The sequence below is a fragment of the Amphiura filiformis genome, chromosome 13, assembly GCF_039555335.1.
Source record: "Amphiura filiformis chromosome 13, Afil_fr2py, whole genome shotgun sequence".
Taxonomy (NCBI): domain Eukaryota; kingdom Metazoa; phylum Echinodermata; class Ophiuroidea; order Amphilepidida; family Amphiuridae; genus Amphiura; species Amphiura filiformis.
Window position 1 is genome coordinate 28870983 of NC_092640.1, and position 27205 is coordinate 28898187.

At 36.3% G+C, this 27205-nt stretch overlaps 1 protein-coding gene across 4 annotated transcripts in view; it reads left to right on the plus strand.

Moving 5' to 3' along the window:
- Nucleotides 1–26422, plus strand: part of LOC140168200 (protein Obscurin-like) — a 241289-nt gene extending 214867 nt beyond the window's left edge. For 2 of the 4 annotated variants that reach the window (XM_072191532.1, XM_072191531.1), the window contains exons 15-20: nt 12357–12495; nt 17048–17247; nt 18292–18444; nt 19591–19633; nt 22805–22885; nt 23641–26422. In XM_072191532.1, coding sequence (XP_072047633.1) covers nt 12357–12495; nt 17048–17247; nt 18292–18444; nt 19591–19633; nt 22805–22885; nt 23641–25479 — 2455 coding nt within the window. In that variant the 3' untranslated portion in view covers nt 25480–26422. The remainder of the gene's footprint in view (nt 1–12356; nt 12496–17047; nt 17248–18291; nt 18445–19590; nt 19634–22804; nt 22886–23640) is intronic. The other 2 variants (XM_072191533.1, XM_072191534.1) reach the window with 2 other exon arrangements.
- The last annotated feature ends 783 nt before the right edge of the window (nt 26423–27205 follow it).

Here is a 27205-nt window from a genome sequence, read left to right on the forward strand (position 1 = left end):
TGGTTCAATTCCCATTCATGCATGATGCCAGTTTGAGGCTCTCCCCCACTTTTGTTGGTCATTCGGGGGAAAAACGTTAAAAACATCAAAATTTGCTCCTAATCAGACTCCATTCGGAGGAACAACCTGCCCTGCCCCCCCCCACTTTCAATGTGCTGCGCACGGCCGCACGCCACTGGCTCTCCTCACACATGGTGGAACCATGCAATGGGTGAATAGCAGTTAAACATTCAAATTAGATTACTATAGGTATTCTAGAACCGGAAAAAATATTGTTGTTCAAAATGCTGAAGTTACGGGATGTATTAAAAAACAAGAAGAAGGTTGGACATAACCTAAAATGATACCAAAACAAGTAAAAGTACATAACAAAAACACAAAATGGTCTAATAAAAATTCCCTTTAAAAGGGAAAGCCAGCCTCAATGTAGAAGAGGTCTTGTAATTAGTTTTGGTCAATGTGAAAGGCATTTTTAGGATCACGCTTACATCTACATGACAGTCCACCAAACCATCAACGATGAGAACATGCACACTGAAACAGCAGAAAACATTAATTCCTAATCTCATGTCAACTCTTTTAATTCATTACATGTACTCCAAATTGTTCTGGTCTGTCTGTTTTGTTGTTGTTGTTGTTGTTGTTGTCGTTGGTTTTTTTTGTCTTTTCAGCTTTTTACCCACGATATCTCAATTTCCAATTTTGTAATACCAGAACTTATTTAACTCAATATCTTCGCTTAGGAATGTCCGATTTCACTGCTTTCGATATATACACTGCCGGTTTGAGTTAACTTACATGTACATTTTATTTTAAAATAACTTAATTAATTCGCAATGTATAGTTTAAGCCTACTATATTATAATAGATAGTGGCCAGCACATTTATAAAGGACTGGTTACTCACTACAATCTTCACTCTTAAACTGTGTTTTTCTGAATGTGCTGATCATGTTGATTGCTAGTCGGAAACTCCTCATGGAAGCTATGGACATGGCATCTTACATACTCCATTCTATAACAGTCTGCCTAGTGCCTTGTGTGTTTTCTCTTCAATCATTTTGTTGAATGTAATTTTATGAATCAAATAGTTATGTGTCATTTTATTTATAATAAAGAAGTTATTAAATTAATAAAGTAAGACAATTTATTTATCTATAAGTGCATGTCAAATGGGGTACATTGTTCAATACTATATGCATAAATTATGCCCATATTATAGCTAGGCCCTAAAAACTTTATTTTGCATCGGATTTTTCCCGTTGAAAAGACAAAACTGATGTTTATGATAGCAACCATTTCATCAATAACATTTTGAGTCATTTTTATCCATAACACGACACAGGATATGATAGATAACTACTTTCCCATCAATATGGTCCATATGATCACATATTGTTGAGAATCAATGATATGATCAGGAGATATGATGAAGATTTTGATTCTATAGATCTGTTATCAACATGATATCACGCTGTTCAGTGGTCAAGGAGTAAGGACCCCGGTCAAGGACACTGATATGACATCATAGGTGATGTCAGATTTTCTTCTGCTGACCATATGATGCTATATATATTAACTATTATTGTTACATTTAGGCCTTTAAACTTTTAAAGTCATAATTAATTAGTTCAAACATAACTTTGGTAATACTCACTGCGTTTTGCTCGTTGAAACTGCAAAACATACTTACTTTTCCTTACAAATCGAATTAAAATATTTCAAAAAAAATTCAACCACAAAAAGTTTTAAACAAAAGTCATTCCAATACCACTAAAATATAATCTCTTGAGTAAACTGACCCCAAACCTGAAACAGGTACCAGCCCCGAATGGGCTGGCGAAAAACTGTAAATTGTTTTTAAAAAATATAACTAATACATAAAGTATTCTGAAAAATTTAAAAACCCAAATAAATTTTTAAAAATCACATAAACTTAAAATGTCTCAAAAACAAACCTTTTTATAAAGTTACATTACCAGAATAACATTACTTTGCATAGAATAACATAAAAATATTCTCATAGCGTAAAACAATATGACTTTTAAACAGAATCAGTGGAAGCATTAAAATTTATGGGAAAAAGCATATTTTGCTGGGACATTTGCGTACAAAGCGCTCCAAAAATGTTTTAAATTTCAGACTATTTTTGCCCAAAATGATGGCAAATATCTGTATTTGATGGGTCAGTGTACATGAAGTCCACAAAATTGTGCCATTTACCCTATTTTGGCCCCAAAACAAAAAAATTGTGCTAAAACAAAATTTATTTTTTGTGTGCTAACAAGAATGATGCACAGGACAAGTGTTGCTTTATTTTATCTTCTATTAGGATTTCTAAGGGGGGATGTCCCCTCCATTCCATCCTCCCCCCCCCACGCTTCCGTCGCCTATGCTTTTAAAAGTTTTTTGTGCTATCGATAGAGTGACATGGGCCTATTTGTAGAGGATAAAAGAGATGTCATCACATGGACAAGCAATTAAGAGATAACTATAGTTAAACTAAAGCAGCAATACAAATAGAGGCTAAAGCGCTCCACAGACTCCGAGTATTGTACGTACAATATTGTATGCAACATATCTACGTTATTTAATCTATTGCCATTCTATTTCCAGTAATGTTTAAGTTCTAACGAATGTTTGATGACGAAAAATCGATAATATGTTACATGTAATATCTAGTAGAAATATATTATCGATTTTACGTCATCAAACATTCGTTAGAACTTAAACATTACTGGAAATAGAATGGCAATAGATTAAATAACGTAGATATGTTGCATACAATATTGCACGTACAATAAAAAGTCTGAATACTGCTTTAGACTTTGATGTCACCGAAAAATGTGAGAACATACAAGAAATAAATTATGCTATAGGGCATAGTGGTAGAATTAATTAAATACTTGGTATCATGGGTTGGTAAATGATTGGGAATATTTTGGTTGCTGTTGAACATGGACATGAAAAACAAGATCAATGCCTTTGCAACATCTTGCTACAGAATATCACGTTAAACATCAAGCGTGCTCCGCAGCCGACTGATGATGATGATGAATGAGTGATTTCAATTTCATGTTAGTATTGGATAAGTAAATAAATAATTTAAGTAAATACGTAAAAATGAGTAATTATAACTTATCTAAATAAAGTCAGTAAGTAAGTAGATAAGGAAACAGATAATTTAATTATAAACATGTAAAGAAAGAAAGTAAGAAATACATTAATTAATTAATAAGTAATTAATTAAGGATAAATTGGAATGAATAGGTGAATCCATTTTGTTTAAACTGTAATGTTGGTTGTTTAATTAATTCAGTCTAATATATAAATAGGTGGACATATAACATATTATTTTCAGGTAGACTAACTTTGCAATTAAGAGTGCTAAATCCCGAGAGCGTAAAACAAATTTCAAAGTATAAATCTCTGGAAAGGCAACCATTACTCTAAGTTTCCTGGCATACCCTCGCTTTCGATTATTGGTTACCCGATTATAAAATAAATATGTGGGTAAAAACTTCTACAGATTGTTGGCCCTGATGCCTTTCATCAAAGAAATTAAATAAATTTTAAAAGCTTTTAATCACGCTCCCAATAAATGAATAATTATTAGTTTATTCTGTCTCTCTCAAAATAGCTGTCACAAACGCTGTTGTAATTGAACCTTCTTAAAGTTTCAAATTCTAACTAGTGTAATTGATGAGCTATAATTGAAAATGGTAATACTGCATAATCATTGATAAGGCCCTTCACAATTAATTCTTAGTTTCCTGTTTCAAGTTTGAAAATAAAGGACGAGGCGACTTTTAATTATTAATTATTAATTATCTATTAATTATTAATTATCTATTACTTTCTTTATTTTAAAAATGTGGTCGTGACTATTATTAACAGTCCATTTGGTCATTTTGACTAAGACTACGGATTTAATTATTTTACCTTTATAATTGATTTTTAACATTAATATTAGTACTGGGACCCTACAATGTTCTTGTTTTATATTCATAATCAAGTTGAGATGATCAAAAGCAGATATTAGCAAATAAAAATAATTACAAAGTCAATTAAAAGATCAAAATACCTAAATAAAAATAAAATAATTAAATATTTTTCCATTCTTGATTTTGGACGCGCGGTGTTCGATCTCAATGAGCAAAAGGGGGAAATGCAAAAAAAAAGTTCCACAGTATGTCCTACACAAGTTTCACCTAATATCAGGACACCATCCAGTCCTTAAACTTGATTTGTCTAAAGTTTCCCTATTTACATAATTGTAAAAGTACCTCTGAACCAATCAAATACTTGCCAAGTTAATGTCAAAGGTCATTGATCACATGACTAGATTTGCTATTGAATTCCTCCTTTCCATTGTGCATGGTATTGATTGTTTATGAAGGTCACAATAGGTCATGCTGTGTAAGTTAGTGTGCACAGAGAAGTATACATGATTGCTTTGGTTGCCATTGAGTGCACACTGTGGCTATGCCAAATTGCGGTTGTTACTGGGATTTTTAGGATGTACTGGTAGTATATGGAATACATGATTTGTCTGAATTGATGAGTGGAGTGGTAAGTCAAATGTAGTCTTAAGTTTCTTACTTGGTCATGTTTGTAACTTACATTTTCCATAAGCAACAAGTTATAATATACAATGTACACATGTTCATTTAATTCAGTGCCTGTCTCATCTGTGTAGCGGTGCATGTACATGACGATGCATTGTTTACCTCTGTGGAAAAACATGGTATTTCCTGAAGTATGTAGACACAATTCTCTAGACATGGATATGTACATATATTCACGGGGCTAATTTACTTTCTAAACAATTCTTACCAATATTAAGGAAGCGATCATGCTAATTTTATTGATATTTTTAATGATGCCTGATCTATCATGAACAGATATGTTGATAGTGATACAGACCACATAAAATACTTTCAAAAGTTGATTGTGTAATTAAATTATGTGAGACCTAGGATATAAAATTGTCATGTATTTTCTTTTTGTGGCAATTTGGCAATCTGCTTGCCGGGAAATTTTGGAGGGCCGAGGGAAATGTTAATTTTCGGAATAAAGAAATATCATGTAAGGCCAAATAAAAAAATAAACATGTTTCACGCCCCCTCCCGCTTCCTTTTTTGAGGTTTCTTCAATTATTTTTTTATTTTTTGAAATTCAGTTTTTAACTTTTCATAAAATATGTCTAGGAAGTAGAGACACTGTTGTGCAGAACTATCTCATTTTGGAAAATGGATCTCATTTTGAAAATCATCTCAAATTGGATAGAATTGAGACCCAATTTGAGAATGAATTTGAGTACCAATATGAGATCCATAATCACCCAATTGGTGCTTAATACATTGGTGCTACCAAATGTTTGTCATTTCATGGTCAAAGAAGTTGGGGATCATCAAAATTGTATTTTTGACAGAGTAAGGCCTAATTACTCCAATCACTTCCCTGCTCCAATTTAATAGCTGAAGTAGTATTGGGAATTTTGTGCTTGCAGATCAGGTTTCTCTGCCAAGAAGACAAGGTCAATTATACTACAGTGGAAACTCGTTAATACGAGATCGCCGGGGTCGGCATGTTTAGCTCGTATTAAGCGGAGTTTGTTTTAAAAGTCAGGTACAAAATATGTGTCGGAAGACTGCATGTGTTTAAGCCTAAAGTCGGCTCAGTGGGCTGTACAAGCAAAACTTCACTGGTCGAGTCTGCATAGCCGTCTTCATTATTTTATACTAGATTTGCAGCCTCGCGCAAGAATGTCACAGTTCGAAATTCCCTCAATCGGTATGATAGGCTAATAGTTGTTTTTGATTTTCGGTAAGAGGCATTTTTTTTTTTTTTTTTTGATGAAATTCTGATGATTTTCTCAAGCTGATTATCGTAAACAAATAAAACAATTATACGGCGATATCGGGATTTCAACTACTTCCAGCAGCTAGTAAACATGCCTTGAAGGGTTTCCCACTTTCGATCCAAGGGCGGACTTCCGCGTTTGCGATTGGCTAGTCTGATATGTCGTCAGCAATAATTGGCCTTATATGGTAAATTTCGTCATGACTTGATTTTATAACATCTAAAAATAGGAAAGGGAATCCTCATTTGCCGCTAAAGTGATGTCTCGAGCGAGTATTTTGTCAACTTCTCACAAGCTTTAGGAGTACCTTTAGAATACCCTACCACATCGACGGGCGCCGCTAAGCTGCACCTTTTTTTTGTTAAACTACACCGACGCCGGCACGCAATTAATGGGATAGATTTAAATTAAGTTAGAGGTATATGAGTCAGGTTTTTAATAAAGTATGTCGGCGCTTGAATTAGTGAAGTTTGCATTCATCAAGGTAATAAGTGTTAGTATGATTAAATTATTGTGGTTACTTCTAGATAGTAATAATGTCATTTGAATTTAATTTAAGCATAATGAAATAACTAGATTGCATTATATAATGGCTTAGAAGTATTAATTATGCGTAAATAGATTTTAATGTACTCAAGTAATGATGACCGCATCAAAAGATGATGTTAATAAGCATGATATAATTATAATTAGTGTGACGTATAGGGGCCGATTGTAATTGGTTATGAATGATTATATAATTTTAATTATTATGATGGATTAGAGGGCGATGGTAGTTAATTAATAATTATGACATAATAATAATGAGTGTGAGGGATAAGAGGGTTGTTGTAAGTAATTAACAATGATTGTTAATAGTGATTAAAGTTATATTGATAAGAGGAATGTTAATTGTTATTGAGTGGTTTGATTAAGAATGAGTAGCATTTATTTCATGGAGTAAATACGTTAAGTATCATATATTGAATAATGATGTGGTGAATGAAGGTATCGTTGTTGCTTTGCTACAGCGACGCCGCAAAGGTATCGCTGTTGCCGTGCTACAGCGACGCCGCGAAGCTAGACCTTTTATGAGGGGCCTACACCGACGGCGGTAAGGTAGACCTATTTCCGTAAGGCTACACCGACGGTGCAAAGGTGCATCTTAAGTAGGCCTAATTGTTAAAGTTGTCATATTAGCAAATGAGTGTGGTGGAGGAAGGTATCGTTGTTGCCGTGCTACAGCGACGGCGCAAAGCTAGACCTTTTTACAGGACTACACCGACGGCGCGAAGGTGCAAAGCTAGACTTTTCGAGGGGTTAAATCGAGGGCGCGAAGGTATATCTATTTCCGTATGCTAACACCGACGGCACTAAGATATACCTTATTTGGTCATGTCACCAAATGAATGTAGGGGAGGTAGGTATCGCTATACCTTTTTACTGGGCTACACCGACGGCGGGAAGGTATCGCTGTTGCCGTGCTACAGCGACGGCGCGAAGCTATATCTTTTTACTGGGCTACACCGACCACTTGTTATAAGGTTGTTGCCATGCTACAGCGACGGCGCGAAGCTAGACATTTTTGAGGGGCTAAACCGACGGCGCGAAAGTACACCTATTTCCGTATGGTAACACCGACGGCACTGAGGTATACCTTATTTGGTCATGTCACCAAATTAATGTAGGGGAGGAAGGTATCGCTGTTGCCGTGCTACAGCGACGGCGTAAGCTATACCTTTTACTGGGCTACACCGACGGGCGCGGTTATCGTTGTTGCTGTGTTACAGCGACGGCGCAAAAAGTTAGACTTTTGCGCATTTTGTAATGACTTGATCAAATAAATGTAATGAAGAGGATGAAGGTATCGCTGTTGCCGTGCTACAGCGACGCCGCTAACCTATACCTTGCCATTGGGTGAAGGTACCGCTGTTGCCGTGCTACAGCGACGCCGCGAATGATTTTTTTTATTATTTCATTATTTAAAGATTACAAATAAATGACCAGCTTGGTTTTAGGATTAAGCAACACATGTTTATTTACGCTTCGCCCGCCCAGGCCCGACTTAAAAGCCGTTAAAAACTGATCCCTATTATTCAACATGCACGTATTGAATCATATATTTGCATATTGATACAAGTGATCATTGGATTGTAGATGATTATGCTTGGGCGATATACATATGCACATGTGAAATGGGGAGTTGCTTGTTTGTTGACAAGAGGAAATATTAAGTTAAGTTGTCATTGGTAAGCGCATAATGCACATAACTTAGTTTGCACCTGGTTGTCACTGGTTGGGGCATTTTATGAACGACGTATACACTTGTTTATGTGATTTCATAATTTCCAGATATTATAAATAAAAACAGGACCGTGACCACTGAAAAGTTAATTAAGAAGAAACAGAACTTTTGCACATGGTTATCACTGGTTGGGGCCTTTTATGAACGACGTATACACTGGTTTATGTGATTTCATACTTTGTAGTTGTTAGTTGTTATAAATAAAAACAGGACCATGACCACTGAAAAATTAATTAAGAAGAAAATGGCCATACAGTCCCGACTAATTAGGTGAAAAAATAAGCACCATAAGACATTTCTTTTACAAGTTCAACAAAACATTGTGAATGAAACAGAACTGTTATCTTCCATCTTTATTCAGATTTGTATTGAACGTAAGAACGCGGTCAATGTAAAGTAAAGCTTGTGAGTGGTAGGGGCATTTTATGAACGACGTATAATCATGATAATTTTTTATCATTTAGGCCTATACTTAACAAGGTCTTTTAAAAAGAAGAAATTTGGTACAAAAATAATGGAAATCGATAGTAGGGTTGTTGAGAAATTGTCGTTCAAAGTTCACACGGCGATGTCGCTGTAGCCCTGCAACAACGATAACCTTCCTCATAGGCATCGCATTAATGGGTGAATATTTATAAAGTTTGTTTGTTTGTTTGTTTGTTAATTAATTCATTAATTATCAACGGCGATGTCGCTGTAGCCCTGCAACAACGGTAACCTTCCTCGTGCATCATAATTTATATATTATACGGTAATTAATGACTGAGTATTGTTAAAAGTTAATGTTTTTATTTAATGTTCTTAAGTTAATTAATAATTCCTTTAAATAAGATAATTAATGAATGGAAACCGATCATTATGCAGATTTATGATTCCTGGCTGATTATGGGAAGCAAAGCAATAATTATGAATATTAATTAAATTTAAAATTTACTAATGTTCCTCTTCTTCATTATATAGTGCCATTATTAATTAAATTACTACAATGTTGTTTTGAATCTCTCTCGTTCATTTATTAAATTTGCTGAATTAAGTGATTTATTTATTGCACTGAGTTAATCCATACATCATTCAATGTGATCCTATCATCGAAGTTTCACACGCCGTCGGTGTAGCAGGGCTAAAACTAGGGTAGCTTCGGCGACGGCCAATTGTGGTAGGGTATAGTAAAGCTTAGCCAAGCTTTACATCATAAATTTACCTTGGGAAATTAGCTCGTTTTATCCATCATAAAAACAATAGAAAACAAAAGCTTTGACTGACAGCAAGTGCTCGTATTATGCGGATTTCGTGTTATTTACCTCGTATTAAACAGTTTATTTTGTACAGTAAATAATAGGGGAAAGTCGGGACCACAAGTTTCTGTTCGTAGTAAGCGGTTTCTCGCATTAAGCGATCTCGTATTAACGAGTTTCCACTGTATGAAACATATCTTATTATTGATACATAGGCCTACTTCAAATATATGTATCCCACTTTAAATATCAGGGTTTTGTTCAATGCATGAATTATTTCCACATTACTTTAAACCAACTATCCTCCTGGAATTTATAAGTCCTTTGTTACTGATTGAGTTTGCAATTTTCCAAGCGATTTTATGAGTATTCAGATTTTAAGTTTTTGAGATATTCTGATGTTTTAAATAATTTGAAAAACATTCTCTTGATTTGTTTTTGCTTTGGAAAGGAACAAGAACAACATTTTTAGATCAACTTTACCATATGGTCACCTTGTGTAAACTCAAAAGACCATGAACAGCAATTAAACCCATACTTGACCATGAGAAGTCTAGACACTGGTTCCATACAGTACCATACTTCATCAACTATAATAGTTAGCAACTTAGCACCCAATAAAACCTAATTGGGTGGATTATATCTCAATTTGTCACTCAAATTGGATCTCATATTGGATCTCAAATTGCTTCTCAAATCTATTCAATTTGAGACGATTACAAATATGAGATCCATTTTCCAAAATGAGATACTTTTGAATATCAGTGAGATGCTTTCTATAGCCTTGCTAATATACAAGAAACACTTTTGGAAGGTTTTGAGATAATTAGAGGGGCCTACCTCTCAGAACAACAAATAAAAAGAGGCCTCCTCCTTTTTCCAGGCATTATTGTGTATGCTAAAACAGCTCTAATTATAGGTATTTACGCCGATTTTGCGATAAAAAATAAAAAGCCCCCTCCTCCTCCTCCTTTTTTTCAAAAATCCGGACGTGAAACATGTTTTTTATTTTACTTGGCCTAAGAAATGGTGGGAAATCCTGTTATTAAAATTAGAGGGAAATTTATCTCTCTTGCCAAGAAATAATCATATTTTCCAGGCCGTGTTGAAACCCATTCAATTGGGTGTACGTGTATAGGCCTACCCCAGTGTATGTGTGGACAGACTTGATACTTCAACATTGGCGAGGGCTGTGTAATAATCATGTGTACCCCTACACCCATCGTATGTGAGTTACGGCTTTTCACAATCCTTACTTAATGGTTTATATACCGGCTCCATACATTCGATGTACATTGTATGTAGTGTACCCCTGGGGCGGTCAATTCTCAAAATGGTGGGCCAAAAAATCGCTTGCCTCCCGAATTGCCATGAAAAAATCCCCCCACTTCCGACATGCCAAAAAAACCTTTACCCCCATCCTTTTGATGTACCAACAAATGTTTGCCACCCCCCCTATTGCCAATATGCAAGATTTTGGGGAAACCCAAATTTAAAACCTTAAATTGTCTTATCGCGAGCAGGATATTTTGCATATTTGAACATACATTGTATTCCTAACATTTTCCTATAGGGCGTAATTTGTGTAATATTAGAAACGGTGTCAAAAACATCAACTCTAAAAACAAACATTCCAAATTTTGATTTTTTTTTTTTTTTGTTGTTGATGATCTTTTACATCTTTTTATCTTGGCGATTAGCGAATCGGTGTACATGTATGCTCTAGGTCTTTTGATGTGGTGCATATACATGTACACAGGGGCACAGAATCGATTAAATGCTGAAATGGCGGATTTGATGGCTGATTTAATTGGGAGATTCGCAGCGAGTGGAAAATCGCTCACTAGAAATCGAGTTTGGGTGAGCGGTGGCGAACGAGAGGGATCGCTCGCCTCAAACGGCAAGGCCTGATTACATTTAAAGATTGTTCAATTCTGTATACTTGTAGTGCATACATGTGTACATAAAGTATTTTTATCCTTGCCAATAGGAAACAATACCGGACATCAATTGGTCTGTTGTTGTACCTGTGTCAAGGCTTTTTGAAAAATTAGTATGAGTATGAATCCAGGGTCTTGCCAAAAATGAGGCTATGATTTGAAAAGTGCTCATAGATCATCATTAATTTTCACCAAAACTGCCAGCCAAAATTTACCCTAAACATAAACCGTACCTCTGCCCCTTCTTATTTTTAGGTTCAGTTCAAATAGCTAAATTGCTATTTGTCCCGGGGGGCACTCAACTTAAATTTTGGTAGGGGTGTGCGGCGCGGAGCGCCGAAATTTGGGAAATAAGAACTGATTTTTGGGCAAAATAGGGGCTTGAAGAACTGAAATTAGGGCCAAATTATAGGCTGTTGAGCTAAAAATTTCTAAATTATTTCCAAATTTGAGCTTAAAGAGCTACAATTGTTAGAGTTTGAGGCTCAAAGAACTGGAGCAGATCCAAATGTGGGGCTTAAGGAACTGCCGGAGAGCCTGAAAAAGGGACCCTTGAGCGCCGTACCACCTTAACATGTGAGTGCCCCCCGCGCTATTTGTCTGATCTAGTTGATCTAATTTTAATATTATTTTTAGAATTTAGCATACACATGTACATAGGCCCTATATGTCACATGCATTAAAATTTGCCTGTCCAAGCAGCTGCCCATCCAAAATGACATTCTCAAAGGCACTGCATGGTTCACACATGTATGACACCAAACTTGATTACCCCCCCCCACTTGGTGCCACTATTAAGTACTGCAGTTCCATGTGATGGCACTGCAAAACGCTTCGGTAAATCCCCCCTCCAATTTTATCTTCGCCCCAGGGCTTACAATTATCGCACAGCCCCTTACATTGTGGGCTTACAATATAGTTCCTGTTCCACCCTTTAATCTTATTATGTACACACAGTGTATTATGTACAGTAGATATGTTGTATTTCTCAATGTTATTATTTTCCTTGATTAGTTGTGATCCAACGTACAGAGTTACCGGTGGTGAGCTGTTTGAGAGAATCATCACCCAAGATTACATCACAGAGAAGGATGCCGTGTATTACATCAAACAACTGGCAGAAGGTGTAAATCATATGCATGAAAAGAATATCATCCATCTAGATCTCAAGGTATGATCAATAACAAGCACAGTGGCGGCGCCAGGAATTTTGGGGGGGGGGGTCATGGGGGGCAAAGATAAGTTGGGGAGGAAATCACCAAATTTTGCACAAAATTGCTGCAAAAAGTGGAAATTTTCATAATTTTGAGTTTTTGCGGGGGAGGGAATTCTGCCCCCCCCCGTTACACCGCCACTGAAGGTGCAACTTGTAAATGAGGCCAATTAAAAATGATGTTGTCTTGCGCTTTCTGTATGAGAAAGTCTTTTCTCCACTGTGGGATGTTGGTTACCCTGATATTTTTAAGGGCTTTTTTGTACGTTTTTATCAACATTTTGTCCGCTTTGAAATTTTGCCTTGTTCTCCTGAAAAAGTCCTAGCTACTCCAATGCTTCTGAAATGAAAATGAATCAATTCTTTAAGGGCTTCTATATTTTGGAGGTTTTTCACTCAATTATTCTTAAATTATTAAATGTCTACTAAAAATACACAATTGTGGAGGCCAAAATATGCACCTTGTTTTAAAAAAAATCATTTTTATTTTCTTTTAATTTGGAGAGTCCCTGGACCTAAAGCCAGGTGCTGAAATCATTTTTGGTTGATTTAAAAAAAAATAGGGAAAAATCACCCAAAAATTACAGGGCCTGTTGTATTTAAAATGGGCAGATTTCATAATCTAAAAGATATATGTTTTGGCTTTGTAAACATTTTTATATCCATTCTGAAGTGACCATAAGTTGCATTTAGTTGCCCCATTTGGATGTTTTATACAAAATTGTATTTTTGGGGGGATTTTTTCCAATTTTTAAATTTTTTATTTTTAAATCAACCACAAATGATCGTAGCACTTGGCTCTGGGTGAAAGGACTTTCCAAATCCGTGAAAAAATAAAAATCACAAAAAAAAGAGGAAAGAAATGCACGAATTGTGCTGCAAATAACACAGTTGTGTATATTCTTAGCAACCCTATGTATACTAAAATGTTTTTAATACCACAGTTCAAAATATTGAAAAGGAAGTAAAACACCAACCCAGGGGGGGGGGGGTAGGGTGAGCTGAAATGTCAAAAAATGGGATCACTTTTCTGCTTTGTTTAGTAATTTTATTTATTACTTTTCAACTATCAATTATAGTCAAGTGGCAATTTGTAATGCTCATAGAGGACAAAACATCATTTTTGAAAGGTATTTGCAACTTGGGAAGCACTGAATTCAAAATCTAATTTTAGGTTCATTTGCCAAAAAAATGGTGCCCGCAGTGTGGAAAAAATCCTGTTCTACCTACAGACGGGACTTTCCAAGTTAGCCCTACTAGTAGGACCTTATTTATGACTGTGGTGATCCAAATCCATGCTATATCATAAAACCTGGCTATATATCAAGAGAACTGCTAAACCCTTTGACTGCTATTCCCCAGAAACCTTTTTTTTTTGGGTGGAGCGGTTAGTGGGTTTTAGCGGTTCTGGGATATAGTGTGTTTAAAAGGCCCTATAGTAGGGCTATTCCAAGTAGAGTCGGTCAGTTTTTCGTTTTTTTGATAAGGCTAAATTACCATAAAATATCACCAAAAACTTGAAAAATATGGGAAAAAATGCGAACATTTTGAGAAAAAAAAATTTTTCACAAATTTGCAGTCAGAATCTATCCACTTCAGCCATTGTGTTTAGGGAAGAAAAAAAACAATATGCAAAATCTAAATCGGTTCTGCCTAATTGTAGGCCTAAGTAATTAGTATTTGACTGATTTCTGACTGTAGGAAACAAACCTTTGATGCCTTACAAGTTTTACTACATGTATGTAAAAGCATACTTTTATAATAGGCTACACCATGCACCAACAGACCTGACCTCCATAATACAAGGAAGTTATTTAAGAAAAATAGGAGCAGACACTCAACAAGCATTGTATTGTGGCTATTAACATGATTAATGACTAGATGTATTGTCGCAGATAATGCTCCCAACATTTGCTTTATTCTGTAGGCTATGTATTAATGACAATAAAGTGAAGAGTTTTAGCCTATTATGAATGATTTTGAATGCTTAGACTTGTGCCAAATCTGTGAGTGTCAGAAAACATGCAAATTGAAGGTTTTTGGCTCTTTTTAAAAATTAATTAAACATGGAATTTTAACTTTTATTTCCACTTAATAGTTTTAACCTAGGCTTAAAAAGAATTGTTTGATTGGCGTAACATAAAATATTTTGTAGGGTAGGTAGGTCAGGTTTCTTTTTTTTTTTTTTTTTACTTTTTAAGCTGTAAATTTCATTTGATAAACACTTTTGAACTTTTTTTTTTTTCTTTTTTTTTTTTTAAATTTATTTATTTATTTATTTATTTTTTTTATTATTATTTTTTTTTTAAAAACAAAAAAGTTAGGGTGTGGCCTAATTTTAAGGTAGGTCGGGTTACACCAATCAAACAATTTTTTGTAGGCCTTGGAGCCCATACCAATTTACCAGTATGCAGCCGTCCCCAGCCAAGCTGCAGCTTGCTGCATCCACAATGCTTAAAAGCTCCCATTGAATGAGGGATTCCCCCAAGCTGGGGAAAGCTGTACACTGGTATACAATGTATTTAGGTATGGGCCAGACAGGGTCTAATTCTGCATAAAACCGGGCAACGTTATTTCTATAGATCTGCTGCGCATTCAAATTGCATTGTATTGCATCGCAATTTCATTTGTGTCTATGCTAATTATGTTTACACAACATGAACTCACGTGTTTTCAAGCAAATTCGCCGATAATAGGTGATCAAAAGCGATCGGAATGTTACAAAAGTACAGATCGCATTCAGCTTACTTCATATGAGATGATCTTTGGAAAAATACGGCATAATTTGTCTTGGTGTTTGCGGAATGCCATGCAGTAAAATATTAATACGCTATGCGGCAATTCATGATTGACAACTAACAATCGGCGTGTCCTTCAGATCCTCCACTGTCAATTTCTTATCCACTCACTAATCCTCACAAAAGCTTTGTGTTGATTACGTAATGTGTGGAGGCAAATAAGTACAATGAAATAATGAGTAGAACGGGCGGGTTTTTTCTTCGTCTTACGTAACAGTATTGTTCGAACAAAAAACCCGGAAGCTTGTTGTCTGGCGCTCTAGCTGAAATACAGCAAGATAATGTAAGATACATGTAGTAAATGTAAACCTGTATTTTAGCTAGAGTATCTCGAGCTAGTATGGGCCCTAACTAAAGGATTAGGCAAAACAGGATTTATTAGTCCCCAAAGTTGAGTATTTACCTGGAACAGGAATACAAGTAGGCCTATCTAGGTTGTTTCCTGCATTGATTATAATCATGTCAAATCTTCCTATATTATGTCGGATGTTGTGTGTGTCCATCCTGCTCCGTGCCAGCCACACATGTTATGTACCTGCATGTATAATCATGATAATATGTAGGCTTTACTTTTGATTTTAAAACAAGCTCTCTGTGACTTCCCGAACTAATTGCCCTAATATGACTATGTTATGTACACAGTCCAGGCTTGCTACACTGATTACTGATTACAATGTTGACTGTCTGGGCCTGTTTAAACCAACTAAACAAACTAATATTTAACTTTGTGGATGGCCATCATCAATTTTATTCAATGAAATGCGTTATTAGCTGGCACTGATGTCAAATGACGGACCATTAAGATCATCATAGTAACAAGTCAAATGGTTGTACATGATGTTGCAAGAAATCTGCAATAGCTGCCAGGTGTCAAAGTTTTTATGTGTAGGCCTAGTACAGATATTGTCAAATGACTATGTAGGGCAGCCGTTGCAGGTATTGTATGCCTTTTTACACTAAGGCCCGGTCCACACGAGTGTGTGTTTTCTCGTCGATTACGATCGTGTCATAATCGTATTATAATATTATTAGTACCGTGTGTCTGCTCAATGTCGTCGGCATACTACAATCATGTCATCATTCGCGAATGATGAAAATTTCCATCATTGGGCCAGTTTCTAGCATGATCGTGTCGTAATTAATGAAGAAAATTACCAGTGTGTATGCATTTTGTCGTATTTATGTATACTCAGTGGGCTTCGTAATCACCGTAACGTGAATTTATTACGACACGATGACGAGATGCTGACCTTGTGTGGACGCTCTCATCATTTATGTATCATAATCGTGTCATAATCAGGTAATTACTACTCGGATGACGAAAATATACTAGTGTGGACTGGGTCTAAAAAAGACTGCAAAAATGTTGAAGCAGTCAGAGGTGTTACAATATTGGAATATATTTTAAAAACATTCATTCTATCAGCATAGAAATAGTTTTATAACACTAATAAAATCTTCTCAGTTGTGAAAATTTGAAAACTTTGACAACTTGATGTTGGAAAATACTTTAAATTTCTTGATGGACCGAAACACTACAATTAACCAATAATGATACAATGTACATCATTATTCATGTCTACTGTATGGCTTAAAAATCATTATATTAGGCCTATGATCGATCCACTTTTGCATCACCAATTTGCTCTACATAATGTGTTCACTGATTCACCAACAACACCCATGTCTCTTTTTATGCCTTCTCTTTTTAGCCTGAAAACATTCTTCTGGTATCTCCCGATTCTAACGAGATCAAATTGATAGATTTTGGTTTAGCCCGGATCATCAGACCTGGTGTGAACATCATCTGTAAGTTTGGTACCCCAGAGTTTGTGGCTCCTGAGGTCGTACGAGGTCATCCAGTGACTACATCATCAGATGCATGGAGCATCGGGATCATTGCATACTTACTGTAAGTATTGATTGATGGATGATTTTCAGCGACTGCATTTTTTTTTCAGGAGAAGGGGAGGATTAAGTGAATAGCAGGTGGAAAATATATGAAAATGTGCCAAAAAATTTGCACTGAAGGCAGAATAATCTTGATTTCTTATTTTAACTGGGGAACAAATGGAGGTGGAAAAAATACCCTTATGATTTTATTTACTGCACTCCTGATTGTAAAATTTTATTAAGTGCCATTCAGTGATTTGTCAGATTCAGTAAGTTCATCAGAATTCAGATTGTGAGATTTTTGTTATGTTGACTAAACAGTGCATCAATAAATGAACCATACATGCATGCAAATGGTAAAGGTGAAAGCAATATAACAAAGACATTTGACATTTCACATGAAGTTTACTATTTTTATTTTACTTTGGCTTACAGGGGTAATTCTCTATTGAACTGGAAGCCTGACAATTCTATAGGGCCATTGGAACATATGCAATGTTTTCTGAAATAAGCACTGCTCCCATGAATAAATAGTGCATAATAGTTCAAATTATAATCAAAAAGCAGGTGAAAAAAAATAGGGACCCATGTCTAAGGATTTTTTGCAAGAGAACAACCCCCCGATTAAATTGTGAAAATTATTTTTTTTCCTTCTTGATCTGCATAATTAGATTGAAAAAAGTAAAAAAATCATAATTTGAAACATTATTTTAAATCTAGTTGCTCGCCGGGCAGACATGTTAGCGTTTTTGGTTGCCAGCTGACGTCAAATTGTGGTTGGATTGGATCCAAACAAATTATATGAACCAGTGTCCTTCACCGTAATCGTGGCACAGTGCAGTCCATTCAATCAATTGTTGTCATCAACCTATTTGATCGTAGTGCAATTGTTATGTGTGTGAGACAAACTGTCGCGGTAGATTGCAATCATGCTTTTGTGGAATGCATTTGAGTAGTCCGCCATATTTACAGTCGCCATATGCACAACTTCTATTGCACATGCAGGTGTGTACATGTATGTATGAACTTTTATGCTCAATATATAAGTACTTTTCATTTTCAGACTGAGTGGTTTATCTCCATTCATGGGTGATGATGACAAGGAGACCCTAAGGAATGTCCGTGCAGCTGAGTGGGAATTTGACGACCCTGTGTGGGATAAAATCTCAGATGATGCCAAGGATTTCATCGCTAGGATACTCATCTCAGACCCTGAGTAAGTACATAAGGCGTGGGTCCCATCAAGGCTGAATGTACCCAGTGGCGGCGGCAGGATTTTTTCGGGGGGGGGGGGCATCGGGGGAAAAAGTGAATTTCAGGGGCTTAAATTAACAAATTTTGTGCAACATTGCTGCAAAAAGTGGAAATTTACGTCATTTGGGTTTTTTCCTCAAAATGGGGTGAAAGAAAAATATTTTTTGTGGGGGGAGAATTGCCCCTTGTCCCCCCGTAGCGCCACCACTGAATGTACCTTGTACAAAACATGTGTGTGTGTCATTTTTTCTTGTGTGTCTAAGCACATAAGTAGGGTATTTCAGGGGGTTATAGAGGGTGTAGAGGTCATTTTACAGGTATTGAAAAAGGCACACAAGCAAAAATGTAAGTAGGCCCTAATGGCCGCTGAGCGCTTGCACGACGCAGGGGGGTGTCTGAGGGGGGATGTGCCCCCCTCCGAAGTTAGAAACTTTGGAAAATGTAGACCCATTTGAAGCCATTTGGTGGACCATTTTGTCACTATTATTGTGTAAAATTTTAGTTTGAAAAAGCCTAAAATTTGAGAAAAACAGCCCAATTGAAGCCATTTGTGGACAAGTTTTGACTTTTATTGTGTGAATTATTGCCGCCCCCCCCCCCTGAATCCGCACCTGGCCTAAATATTGTGCTTGAGTAAATTAAGTAACATCATAATGAGGTAGACTTTAAAAAGAAGAAAAAAAGCATATACCGGTACCAAAGATTGACTAGACGGTCACCCTCACAAAATCCCTATTGATTTGTACAGGGGCTTTCAGTTCAAGTTAATTTTCTCAGCACAGAAAATACACATTGTCTTTGGTAATTATTTAAAGTTGATTTCCCTAATAAGAAATCAAACTTTTGGAATTGTTTCATCAAGAGGCATTTATTTATGGAACGTTTTGTGATTTCCCCCATTGAGAGCAATGGTAAGTGTCCCCTTTGTGTCCGAGGGGGCGAGATCGGACAGCCAAACATCGGCAAAGGTAACCAATGGGGAAAAGCGAGTGATGTCATGCCGACCAACAGAATGCCTTAAAAGTTATACCTACACACTTACACAACCCTGAACATGGACTTAAATTAAAATTTCTTCTTACCATTATGTTTTATTATTATTTTACAGTATGCGTCTGTCTCTGAGTGAGTGTTTAGAACACCCATGGTTGGTAAGTCAAGTTTTCATTATATTCATGGTACTGTTTCTGTGTACATTGTGAACGCTGCATATTGAAGAATAAATTTATGTGGCTTAAAATAACCAAAGAGATTAAACCCGAAGAGGAGTAACTCGGAATTGTCCTGTTGATAATGCTGCATGTAAATCCCCATATTGGTTTGTCACGGTTGAGACCGAAATAGTGTACTTCTGACATATATCTGCAAAACCCTTATATCAAACTAATAATTTGGTCATGGAGGTGTTATATAACAGTGATTACTAGGCCTATATCTTTGCAACTAAACATCAGATCAACTTCATCTTATCTTCATGTAAGAAGCATATAATGATATTAGTACAGATGAACTTTGTTTTTTGCATATTAATAATGGTGATACGCTAAAATTACCAAAAAATGTAGTTCATCAACCAAATATCACAAGTTGATTTAGGTGTCATATTAAAGCTCTTGCAAATAAATGTTGGCATGCATAGCACTTAGCCTGGCTATTGGCACAACGCATTACATGGACAACGCAAACAAGCATGCATTTTAAATCGCTGTTTGCTGTGTGTATAGCGAAATAATCTCAAGGTATAGTTGCCCTTCATGAGTGACACACAAATGTAGTGGAATCCATTTTCTTTGGGTCTACTCTAATCTCTTCGAAAAATAATTTAAAATTTAAAAATGCAAAAAAGTAATGAGAATTTCTAATAATAATAAGCCTTGTTATCAATAGTGTTCAATTATCTGGTAATACACAATCAACTACATCTGCTGCTGAAAGTGATAATTTTAACACATTATTACAGCTAATTATCATTAGCTAGCCATTCATAGGCTGCTCCACAAGCTGTTCATGTTATTCATTGTAGTAATTTTGAAAATATTTTATATATAATATCAGCCGTGTATGTAATTAATATCAGCTTTTTTTGAATATGGATAATGCTACATGTAAATTAAATATAATAAATTTAAATGGTTCTTTTGGTAATAAATAATTCACATAGGAAAGTAACATCTGGTTAGGAGAATATATAGATAGATATAAAAATGTGAGAATATTGATTTTGGTAATTTACAATTAACTTTTTTTATGAGCCATATTTGACAGGGTCAAGTAAATGAGTTTAAGGTGGTACTACACCCTTTGATAAATTTTGTGACTAATTTTGCATTTTTCTCAAAAAGTAACCATACGCTCTTAAGGGAGAGCGTGGGGCAATGGTTAGGGTACTTGTCTTTAGTGCATGAGGTCCCGGGTACGATCCCCGGCGGTGGCGATTTGCTGGGATATTGACTTGGAAAAAAAAAAGTCTGAAATTAATTGGCAACTTCTGTAGATTAAATTCAGACTTCCGCTCTCCCCATGGTTCATTTAGAATTAGGCAAATAAATCATGAAAGTACTCCGTCCTTCGGAGGGGACGTTAAGCCGTCGGTCCAGTGTACAGAGAGCCATACCTGTACATGTATCTCGCAGCCAGTTTCGAAAAGAGTAGGGTGTTAACCCCTGACTGTTCCCAACCCGTCCCGGTGTGCAAATGGACCCCAATGGAAATAAGCTTCAATAGAGGCTTTCTTGGGTTATCCAGGGTTGTCAAAACCCGAACAAATCAAATCAAAACGCTGATAACAAAAGTTATGTATATTATAGGGGCAAAGAATCCAGTTACTTCACTGCAATGTCAGTGATTCAAGACAAGTGGTTCATTATTATATGTTAAGAAATGAGGTACATTCTAGTTGCACCTCTTTTCTTATCATAAATAACATACCGCTTCCAGTGTAGTAACTGGATTCCTTGTCCCTATAATATTCATAACTTTTGTTACCAGTGTTTTATTATTTTTTGAGAAAAATGCAAAAATATATAGTCACAAATTTATCAAGGGGTGTAGTACCACCTCTTAATGTCACTAATAATGATTTGTGAGTTACAGGCAAAAATGATGTTCAAATTATTTGGGTATATTCACTGATAAATTGCCTAAAACATGGTAACAAGGCTTGCTTCAAAATGTACCATATTGGGCTAGCAAGTAAAAACTGGCAAAAAAAACTTTCAAATGTAATTTTTTTCAACATGTAACTAATGTAGGACCTTATTCTCAATTTAGTTATCATAGTTATTTTGTATGTATAAGGTTTGAATTATTTTACTGAAAACTTTATTACTCTTTGAAAAATAAGAGAAACATTATATACCAGGACCCAATAACAGGTTATACAATTTTTTAACACCATAAATTTCTTTACGCTGTTTGCATTCAATTTCACACTATTTTTAGCTTGACATCAGCAATAGAATGGGGTTCAGTGACCTACTTAAAACCACAGTAATTGATGCGTAATAATATAGTGGTGCTTTGCCAAATTTAATAGGTTTGATTTGTATTCAAATTTCATGAAAATGTATTATACATGTATGTACATGAAGGTCCAGCGATTTGAAACTACTTTGCATGCATGATATAACAATTTAAACTTTATTATCTTAAGAAAGAAAAAACAGTTTACCAACCCAATGTGTTACAATTAAACAAGACAACAAATAAACACAAATCCTGACCGGGATACAACCCAACTTGAAAAAAAAGGGAATAGGCCGGCATGGGATTCGAACCCACAACCTAATTCACTTTTTAACTCCCAAATCTCAAGATTTTATTTTCTGAAATTTGTTGAAATAAACCATTTTAATCATTATTATGTTTTGATGAATCCAAGTGTGTGAAAATATTGGATCCAAAACATAATAATGATAAAATTAGATACTTTATGTATTGTTCGAGCTAGGGGTTTTAAAATATTGTACAATATTTTAAAACTCATAGCTCGACCAATAAATATGGGCTCAATCGATCCAATTTTATATCAAACTTACATTTCATTCTTCAAAAAATCAAACATATAGGCTGGCACCGACGATGCGTGCACATGGAAGTCCTTGTACCGCGTAATCCCTCACTACGTCACACAGACGTCATTGATGGATATCATTAACCTCCACACCTGTGTCCGTATGTTATTTAATGAGCATTGTGATTGGAACGCACATATGGTGTGATATGCGAAGGTTATGAACTATTGTTGATAACAGTAGGATTTTACTTTTTCTGTGTTTTTGGTTAGTTTTTAATGGCGCCTTTTATGATAAACTTTGTTTAAGTTTCAGGAACGTAAAGTTGAGAAGCATACTGAGCTGAGTACAGAGAGGCTGAAGAGTTTCAACTCCAGGAGGAAGTGGGCGGTGAGTATCACTATATGGACCACAATGGCTTCATCCAAATGCCATAGTTCAATAACCTCAATTAAACAATCCTAGTACAAAATTTGACCTCAAGTTGCAGAGTATGAGTTTTGTAGCCAAATTTTCAAAGGTCATTCAATGAATGTACAAATGTAGTGGGCTAAAGAACTGAGCATTGCCAGATGAGCATGTTATGGATCCTAGTGTATGTTTTGTTTTGTAAAGAATATGTGAAGATCTGTAAATAAAATCATCAGGATTGTCAATAATTCATAATTTGCAAAAGCTGTTGTATACGAATCCAAAAGATTTAGGGTATAAAATGATGTCAAGCATACCTCAATGACAGTTTCATACTACATCTTTAGTACTTTCTCAAATTGAATGACCAAGTCTCCAACTATTCGTCGGTCCTGTATGTTATCACCAGAAGACATTACATGCAAATTTTATATAATGTGAAGGACACTATAGTTTTCCCTCTATGGGCAACATAAAAGAATAAACCAAAGGTTTGATGGTGTTCTATTAAACATAAGTGTAAAATGTTGAAAATTCCAACCCAACTACTTTTTTACACACAATTGAGACCTTTTACCCCCCCCCCAAACGGACTTTCGCTTCTACGATGTTGTCAAACTTATGGTTTGTTCCATAATGTTGGTGGGTTCTTAAGCTCTAACCTGTTTGGATCCAAAGCAAATCATCCAATAACACATTTATCAAATCGAGTTTGTATTTTGTATTCATTCCAGAAAGCATTGACTGCTGTGAAGTCGGCCATGAGGCTTCGACGTCTCTCCAGTATCGGTGGGTTTGCTGCCGGCAGGGCCCTCTTAGCCAAGGCCGCTGCTGCAGAATCTGAAGAAAGCAAAGAGTCTGAGGAAAGCAAAGATGTGAAGAAAGATGACGCTGACAAGAAGGTGGAAGGTAAAAGTGTTGTTGGGTGTGGTCCTCTAACACTGGATGACGATTTGGTTGCTGGATGTTCTGATGTTATGCATGAGAATACTATTCAAATGCATGTGTCTGGTGAAGAATGCTCTGCACATATTGACTCTGACACAGACTGTGATTTGGTAAACAGAATGCAGTGTGTAACAAACAAGCATGTAATGACTAACAATAGGCTGTGTGAAAGACTAGAATCAAATAGTACAATTGTGCATGATGTTGGTGAAGATGGAAGCAAGATTGAAACTTGGTCAAATCAGAGCAGTATGAAAGCTGAGAATCATGGTTGCTATACAAGTATCAGGAGTTGTCCAATGAGCTCCTCTGATCATCTCGAAGATGTTATTACTGCCCATGTTTCGCCGGTACCAAGTGACTTTTTCAAGAAGGTACATATGTGTCCGTTATTACAAGGTGATAATTACTCAACAGTGACTACAATCGCAGGTGGAACGATTACAGGGTTTGTGTATGAAAGAATTGATGACATCACAAGCGATGTTTGTGATGATGATGATGTGTTTCATGATGATACCACGGTTGCACAGACCACTTTCATGTCTTGTTTCACAGAAGTGGTTCCAAATTTAGATTTAGAAGCAGTTCCTGGAGGAACCGCTGAAGAGGAGCTGTCAAACATGGTGAAAGGAGGAAACTCAATTCCAGGAGGTGGAACCCACACAAATAGTTTAACAAATGGAAAGCATAATTGCACCCCTAATGGTGAAGCTAGTGCTAGTGAGTTAGAAGACGATCAAAATAAAGCGGCAACTCAGAGCCAAGACATGAACGGTAACAAACCCGCATTGAGAAAGCGCTCCTCAAAATTGTCTTTGAAGACAAGTCTGAAGGCTATCAATGAAGATAGAGAGCTTTCTGTTGAGAAGCCAGAACATTTGGATGTTTTTCATAAAAACGAAGACTCGCATGATTACGACGAGGAATTTTCACCGGTTGATAGGCCACCGTTGTCAAAACGATGGTCCAATTTGTCCACAGACTCTTACGAAGCTTACGACGAAGAGGACGAATCTGAATCGCTAGCATTTGCTTCCAGGGATCCTGACGTAATGGCTGCGGATTCAAGTAGGGGTCCTCAATCAAAACGAAACCGGCGATCTGGTTTTGCTTTTAACGTCGGGGATACCACAATACCGTCCAACGCTTTCTGTAGCTCGGTGCAGACAAGCGATCCAAAAATGCTCACGGTCACGGAGGTGATGATGAAACTGCACATGCCTCATGCCAGAGAGTTAGAAAAGCATCGAAAGTTAAGCTCGCCGGAGCTAACATTGCCAAAAATTGAAACACCTCAGAAAAAATCGAATGAGAAGGAAGAGAGGCGACAGTCATCAGTATTAGACAGAGCTCGCACAACTGACTCATCAAGCTTATCTTCTTCAAATTTTAGCAGGCTAGCGAGATTTAGTCTGGTAGGTATGAGGGAGACGCATTCTGAGGAGGTGAAAAATGAGTTGGAGTTCTTGGATTGTCCATCGGATCCTAAACTGAATCTGTCGGCTTTACACAGGACTATGTTACTCCGGTTTAATCCAATCATACGGTTCTTGTTAGGGTTACTCTTTGGGTTGGTATTAGGGCTAGTCATAAGGTATACATTGAACCCTCACTTTGTGTAAGTTAAAGCAATAATGTGTAGTGCTGTTACGTTTTTTATGTGTCGACATATTGGAAGTAAAGTATTCGACATGTCGATACATTTTTGATATACAAACACATTTCCCATTCTAAATTACCTACGAAATCATCGTTTGTGGAGAAAAAACAGTCAAGAGTTGATACTATATTATCCAGAAAATCATCACCAACTTGGCTAGCCAGGGCCCTTTTCCTTAAATCTGCTCTGTTGTACAATTCCAAGAAAAATGAAGGACTCACATTTTTAGTGATGTTTCACCACTACACTAGCATCAGACTGGCAACCCATCACATCTGACTACTTCCTTGTATAGGTGAGAGGGCCTATTCAATCAATAGTATCTTTGACCAACTCAACTCTTTACGTCGGTTCCTGTCGCCTATAAAGGGAGACAGTCAGATGTGATGGGTTGCCAGTCTGCTGATTTTTCTCTCTATGTTAAAATATTGTGTAATGTAATGCAGCATATCATCAAAAGGGGGGGGGGGGACTTTGCGGCAAAGTGCTTTTCAAGATATAGATTTAAAAATACACAGAAAAAAAAGTAAGGAAATAATAAGAATTTGGGATGCTTTTTCACTTTATCTAGCAAATGAGGTGTCATTTTAAAGCTTGCAAAATGCTTTCAAAGTAGAAATATTGAACTCAAAATTGACTTCACAGTGACCTGCAAAGTCCCCCCTTTTGATGTGCTGTATCACATATGATCAGCAGTTATGAAACTATAGATGTATTTATATCAGCCGAGTTATTTTTGTGAGATCTCTATAGTTGATATAATAATAATAGGTTCAATGTGTTTTTTGTGAGAGCATCTCATTTTGATTTAAATTTCGTTTTTTGAAACTGTACAATGAACCCGGACAATGAATCAAAGGGATATTATACAAATATATACTGCCATGAGAGGTTCTGGTTAAAACTATGGGTTTCGAGGTGAGATCAATAGTACTATTGATCTCAGCGAGGACCATAGTTTTAACAGAACCTCGAATGAAGGCAGTATATATTTGTTTTATATCCTTCATTCATAGATTTTTTGTTCATTGATTGGTTAAAAGATTACATGAAAACTCCACCATGCTTCGAAATGGGCTTATGTAGGGCCTATGCACATGATGCACAGTCATGACGGTAGGCCGGTTTAGGTGGTCCAAGGACTCGCACTGTCATGTTCATGTGTTGGTTTTTAAAGCTTATACTCATTGACTGCTCATTGTCAGTGTTTATTTGTTCAAGTTGTATCTTCATTCCACTGTGCCTTCTTTCATAGGTTTATTGATTAGTTAAAAGATTTACATGTAAAAAAGATTTACATGCAAACTCGAAGGCCATCATGCATCAGGATTGGCCTCCGTACGCACAGTAGGTCTACTAGGCCAGCTGGCTTCATGGACTAGCCGGTCCGAGACTTGTCTCGCACTGTCAGTGTTTGTTTTTAAGCTTACCATGTCAGCTGATTATGATGTCAGTGCCACTCTGAACTCTGTGTTGGTCTGAATACAGTAAATATTCCTGCGCTAGAACAGGTAAAAAAGTTCAAATTAAACAGCTGAAATCATGAATCTTTTTCAGCAGTAGCAGCCACTCCAGCTTGATTTAATATTTCGCCATGTTTGTGTTGTCGTTTCATGTGAGTGACAAAATATTCTCATAGTCAATGTCGACGTTCAATATTATTTTTATGCTTTATGGACTGCAACGTG